General features: G+C 40.0%; 1 protein-coding gene across 1 annotated transcript; it reads right to left on the bottom strand.

The window, feature by feature from the left end:
- Positions 1-1,082: 1,082 nt before the first annotated feature.
- Positions 1,083-6,032, bottom strand: LOC139608020 (LIM/homeobox protein Lhx1-like). The gene is made up of 5 exons (XM_071461438.1): positions 5,367-6,032; positions 4,579-4,799; positions 3,979-4,253; positions 2,994-3,150; positions 1,083-2,681 (listed from the first exon to the last, which is right to left on the bottom strand). The coding sequence occupies exons 1-5, from the start codon at positions 5,534-5,536 to the stop codon at positions 2,305-2,307; spliced, it is 1,200 nt and encodes a 399-aa protein (XP_071317539.1). The 5' UTR covers positions 5,537-6,032; the 3' UTR covers positions 1,083-2,304.
- Positions 6,033-6,430: the final 398 nt, after the last annotated feature.

The following is a 6,430-nucleotide window of genomic DNA, read 5'->3' as shown; positions in this document are numbered from 1 at the left end:
GCAGTGATTAACAATAGAAATTACTCAATGTTGCAGCATAATTCAGATGCAAAGTCAGATTTGTACATCAGTTGTGCCTAGAAGCTTAAAAGACCCAAAAAGTTTCTATTAGTCAATTCAAAAATAACACCAAAAAAATTTTTTTTGAAATGATGGTCATCATTCTGAGGTATGAAATTCTCTCTCTAATGAGACAACCAATCACAATCCACTGTATCCAACAATATCAAGTTTTTGTTATAATGATATATTGTCAAAGCACAACCATGTTTAAAAATATCTGTTACTGATCATTTCCATTGTGGATCAATCTCATGTATCAATCTGTGGATTATTTTCTCTAGTTATCAAACAAACATTTGGTCAATAAAATGCCATGAAATATCAAAATTTTATGACTGATTTTCTGTCGATCAAGTTGATTGTATCAGCAGTTGCAGTGTGTGTGTGTGTGTGTGTGTGTGTGTCTATCAGTCTCAGACAGTAGCTTCCTATTTTAAGTGTAATGGACACAAAAATACAGGGCTTAATGTGAAATATGATGTTTATAAAAAAAAGACAATGAAAATGTCTTCTGTGGTGCTCAATAAATTAAAAAACACTTTTCCACCACTAATAGGCTGTGTTCAGTCATGTCAGCACAGAGCATATGAAAATAAAGTAGATATTTACCAATGTGTCTTAACAATCTACAGCTGAGACAAACATGGTGATAACTGTTCACAATCGTCGCGAGTCAGTTATGTTGAATCATAAGCATGTATTTGTATATTTGTGAAATAACTGAATATTGCCATTTGAAGATTCTGCCACTGTTTTTTATCAGCTTTCAGATCAAGGTGTCTATGGAACTTTCAACCCTGTCAACAGTGCACAGGTCTGGAAATGCACATTTGTGTCCTGAAGCGATACCCTCACACTATCATTTTGATCTGTCAAAAGATGCTTTCAAAATATCACTGCCCATATACATTTCAATAAATCAAGAAACTAAATTCATCCCATACTTGAATGAACAAGTACTATACCCCCCCCCCCCCCCCCCCACCCCAAAAAAAAAAAAAAATTCATTAACAAATAACAATGATGAATATGTGTTTTATTTTACAGTGAATGGTCCTAAACATCTGTTTCATAAACTTAAACAATCTTGTATCATCTCGTGTAAAACATTGCGGCTGCTGCTGCTGGCAGTGCATGAGACCACCAATGTTAATACTTGACATTTTGATACATGAAGAAAAAAACTCTTTCGGTCTTGGATGTTTGGCAAACTGACATCCTTGGAGAATTAGAAGAACTGAAAACGTAAAAACGGATGCGCCTCACAACTAAAGGTGCAGGATTCATGCTGTGCTTTCATTTGGCAACAGTTTTTTTTTTTTTTTTTGTTTAATGAGGACGTAATACAAACTAGCACAGTGAACCACATAAATGAAACAGCTACAAAAGTTTGGTCTGTTTGCATTAAATGGTTTGTCCATCTGAATCAAGAGGTTTTACACAGCTGAAATGTTAAACCCCTGAATACTGGAGCTTTAAGTAAACAACTGACTGTTCTGTACAATTGTCCATTATTCTATATATAAGGGTGGACTCATGTCGTGTTTAAGTCAAATCATTTTCCATTACATATAAAAATTTCAGATTTATAAAGATATCCTTTTGAAGGCAAACATGTGCTGACAATCAAATAATTAAAGGACATGCCCGGCAAATAAAAATAGACCAAAACAATGCTTCCACGGTCCTGAGAGAGGTTTTTGGTCGAATGTATTAAATATCACAATCATAACCTTGTTATTAAAATGATAAAATCTTTTATTACATGTGAACTCATGGATAAAGGGTGCTGTTTGTCAGTTTGTGTAAAACACTGAAATATAATAAAAATGCTGTCACGCACCTTCACATTAACATTTTATGTCAAATACTGTATATTGCAGAAATTCAGAAATTCCCTTGCAAAAAAAAAAAAAAACACTTTCTGCAGCCTATAAATGTACTTGTTTATTGCTCGATCAGTGTGGCCCAGCATTGTGAATGTATTGATGAGTCAAATTCACATGGATTTTTTTTTTTTTTTAAACAATCTATTGATTGGCTAGTCAATAAACAATTGTACTGACATACAAATATATAGCTTTATAAATAGTTAAATAGATGTTTAACAGAAAATGCAAGCAAACAAATAAATAAATAAATAGATAAATAAATAAATAAGTGTACATTAAAAACAAACAAACAAAAACACTGATTTGCCTTTAAAATCCAAGTGTGTCCTGTAGTTCAGTGTCAGTTGGATTACCAGACAGTGCCTTCGCTCATTTCTGAGGAGGGCTGTGACAGTTGGTTGGTGTATCCATTGTCACTGAGGGACACAGTGGTGTAGGGTGTGCTGGGGCCACACATCTCGCTGGAGATGCTGTGCATTGAGCCCGGTCCACTGGGCTCGGGACTGGGCGAGTCCACGGGATGATGAGATACAGTGTCAGAGAAGCACTGCACCTCTCCTGGACAGTGGTGGCCCGGATGGTGGTGGTCTAAGGCTCCTAATGGGGTGCCAGCGGGGACAGAGGAGGGCACGAAGCCAAAGTCTGCTGGAGTCTGAGCCTGGGACGACGGTGGGCCTTGGAAGTACTCATAATTCCCTCCTGAGCCATAGTATTCACCAGGATAATCTGTGTTCATGAAAATGTCTGGATTAGTGCCAAGTCTATGTCTGAATTTAATTTAAAGAAGAAAAAAAAAGGCAACAAGCAATATTTTCTTATTTAACATTTTTATTCCTGTTAAATCTCTAACATGTAGTCAAATGAACAGAAACAGAAAAACACCCTCTCAACACATGATGACTCTAAATTCTGGTGAACCCCTGAAGATGCACATGTCACTGACACGCTGATGAGTCTGTTTCATCAGAAAACCATTAACTCAGGCTCCAGAACCTTATCAGTCATTCATCCTCCATTATCTATCCTCTCACAGCTCACCTCCATAATAAGAGAAGTGCCCCAGCTCTCCCGGTTCCAGCCTCTCCCCCAGCGACCTCATCCTCCTCGGGCTGCGGAAAAACACGTGTCTCCGTCCGCTCAGTGCGCTCAGCTGCTTCATGCGTCTCTCCTTAGACCTCCGGTTCTGGAACCAGACCTTCGGCAGGCAGAGAGGACAGACCAGTGTTAGACAAGGTGAGCGGATGCCTTCCTATGCCAGGGCCATTCAAGTTTCACAGCAACATTTCTGGGCTGCATATTTTTTTTTTTTTTTTTTTTTTTTTTTAGACCTAATTGCATCAGCCCATTTTTGATGACATTAGACACCTTAAATATTATAAACTTAAGAAAAGCCTTAGGTTTATTATTTTCTTTTGCGCATATGTCAAACATGCTGATGAACTGGAATGAGGGTTTGGTTCGTGAAAAGGCTCATTTTGGGAATATGAATTAATGGCTTGCACACTTTAATCACCCTTCTATTTTTAAACCATTTCGATGTAGAAAACAGGTTCGCGGGTAGTTTTTTTTTATTAAGGGAGCTTTTAAAGAAATGTCCATGCGCCACGGCGTTAAGTGAGTCCTGCTTTTAAGGGCTGGAGGAGCGCAGTGGGAGTAAAGATTAGGAGGAAAAAAATACAGAATTTGGTTAAAACAAAACAAAAAAAAAAAAAAACCTTTTTAAAAAGAAAGAAAAAAAAGTAGCAGCGCATTAAGGATGAATTCCCTCAGGGTGTCTGCAAGACGTGGAGCGTACAAACGCCTAAAAACCACCACTGCTTAGTGTCCATAAAAGCTTGTTGAGGCGTTTTGTGTTTAATTAGAGTTGAATTTTCACTCTCTGTCGGGTCAGTTGGCGTTTGAGGCTGTGGAACCCCGCTTGAACACTGCTGAGTGTCGTCTTGGCGAGGACGACGCCCGGCTGTCCGATAATGGGTGCAGGCGGATCGAACGGCGTCTGTAACAAACGCCGTGGCTCGTTTACCTGGATGACTCTCATGCTGAGGCCGGTCTCCCGCGACAGCTGCTCCCTGATGTGCCTGGTGGGTTTCGGTGTGGCCGCGAAAGCCGCCTTCAGGGTCTCCAGCTGCTTGGCTTTTATCGTGGTCCGAGGCCCGCGTCGCTTCCCGACGGCCCCCTGCTCGTCGTTCTCGTTGCTGCACGCGTCTTTGTCGGATAAATGTCCCGTCTCCGAGTCCTTCCCGTCGTCCTGCGGGTCCTGGGAGTCCGGAGACAGACTTGGGTCGCTGCACGTCGTGACTGTCAGGACGATAACATGCGCTGTGTGTTAGGACTTGTAGGCTACATATTTACAGGACCTGAGTGTAAATGACACCTGCAACACTCCTCTAGAAATACAAGATTTATTTATTTATTTTTTTTTTTTTAATTCAAGTGTTTAACACGGAAGCAAACGTAATGTGACACTGACAACATCTCTCTAAATAAGACACACTAGCCAATCTAAAATAAAATAAAATAATACCCACTGTGCCTTTCATTTATTAAAAATTTGATTAAAAAAAACCAAAAAAAAAAAAAAAACCCCAACAACATTAAGACTACAATGGCGCCTGATAATCACCCGAGAGGAGGATGGTGTCTTTGCCGTTGTTGTTTTGATAGTCCTCTTTACAGACGAACTTGAACTCGTCCAGGATGTAGAGCTCCTCTCCCGTGGACAGCTGCTTGTTGCACATCACACAGGTGAAACAGTTCAGGTGAAACACTTTGCTCTTGGCTCTGCGGACGAGATCACTGGGTAAAATCCCCTGAGCGCAGCCGCCACACTTGGTCCCAAACCTCCTGTCGAAGAGGGAGAGCAACAGTCAGAGGGGAAGTTACATCTTAATCAACTTTTTTTTTTTTTTTTTACACTTATTGTTAACAAAGTGAAATTCTGATGGCTTTATAATTGTCATCCACACAACTAGTCAGGACTGACTTAAATTCTCCTTCAGGCTAATGGCCCACGAAGGCATCAGGAACCGTTATTAACTGTGCAGATGATCTCACATACTCAATATCAAATTAAAATTATATCAAGTCAAATGTAATTGCACAGAACATGAAAAAATAATGTAATGTACATTAGTCTCATTATGAATGAAAATCATGTAGCCTTGCTATTTGGACATTTTCCCTTTTTTTTTGTTTTTTTTTTGTGATCCTAGAAGAAAAATTAAAAGATAATGTCACATGGCCTCAGATGTGCCAGCACACACAGTGTAAGATCCATCAGCGTTTGGGGGGGGGGGGTGTCCAGTCCAACGTTTCATTTTTTTTATTGTCAATAAAAAAATCTAATTTAGGGCATAGTTGCAATTTTTTTTTTTCCAGTTTTTTCTGAAAACTGGAACCTCGGATGCTCACCTAAAGAAGTCGTTTTTACAGTACAGTTTCCCCTCCCGTGAGAAACACTTCTCTGTCAAACTGCATTTGCATTCGCAGCACTGGACACATTTGATGTGCCACGGTCTGTCCAAAACTTTGAGCAAGAACCTATCAAGAATAGGCTTCTCGCAGCTGGTGCACTGAAGCATTGTCTGGAGCTACTCCCTGCCCAGTGTGTGGGATGAACACTCTGCGTCTCTCTCTCTCTCCAACGTGCCGGTGTTGACTTGCTTGGGTACGATCCAGGAAATCCACTGTATCCAAACTAATCTGGGTAATTACATCACCACCCGTGAGGTCAAACGCAGCTCTTCTGTTCCACAGGACGACAATCCACATGTGGTAAAAAACAGCCCCGAACGAAAGGTCAGCTGTGGGGAAAAACTATCAGGCAGCATTTCTGGAACAAAATTACAGATTTGAGAGATCAGAGCCGGTCCATCAGGATGATCCGAGGTGTGCGATTTTATGGAGAAGTAGAAAAAAACACAAGGCTACCCATGAACGGCGATTACATCAACTGGGTGTTGTGCAATATATATCCTGAGTGGTGTGTAAAGTAGGGGGGAAATAACGATGATCTGCCCTCAGTGCGCTCAGCCTTGTCATGTGTGTCCCTTCAGCACTCCGATGAGCTCCCAGTCTGAGGGAAGCGTTGGAAATGAGCGCACCTCTTCAAGCTCAGCCTATTGCCTGTGAAGAAACCTGTGACGTCAGTTCCAGGGAAAAAAAAAAAAAAAAAAAAAAAAAAAACCTATAAGGAGACGTTTCATTTTACTCCACTGCACAAAACAAAACAAAACAAAGCAAAACAAAAAAATAGCAGATCAAATGAGTGTATCATGCAAAGTCAAATTTGACTAATAAGCTGTTCTACCTATTTTTCAGCCTCTAAACTTCTAGTTCATATGAAATGATTTGTAATTCCTTGTCCAAAAAGGGAAAAAAAGAAATAAAAAAAATAATTCTTCTAAATATCAAGGGGGTTTCTTTGGTTGTCATAAGTGACACTGACAGCCAAATATTTGTTCCAACAAACTGTA

The sequence above is a fragment of the Trachinotus anak genome, unplaced genomic scaffold (assembly GCF_046630095.1).
Source record: "Trachinotus anak isolate AG129_WGS33_773 ecotype Australia unplaced genomic scaffold, CSIRO_AGI_Tana_v1 ptg000024l, whole genome shotgun sequence".
Lineage (NCBI taxonomy): Eukaryota > Metazoa > Chordata > Actinopteri > Carangiformes > Carangidae > Trachinotus > Trachinotus anak.
This window is presented reverse-complemented; position numbering and strand designations above follow the sequence as displayed.

What these genes read in the sequence shown, in the direction of transcription:
- LOC139608020 (XM_071461438.1), bottom strand. Translation starts at nt 5,536, where the DNA reads ATGCTTCAGTGCACCAGCTGCGAGAAGCCTATTCTTGATAGGTTCTTG. An exon ending in TGTAAAAACGACTTCTTTAG is followed by an intron (nt 4,800 to 5,366) that starts GTGAGCATCCGA and finishes CCTCTTCGACAG; the next exon opens with GAGGTTTGGGACCAAGTGTG. An exon ending in TCAGCATGAGAGTCATCCAG is followed by an intron (nt 3,151 to 3,978) that starts GTAAACGAGCCA and finishes TGCCTGCCGAAG; the next exon opens with GTCTGGTTCCAGAACCGGAG.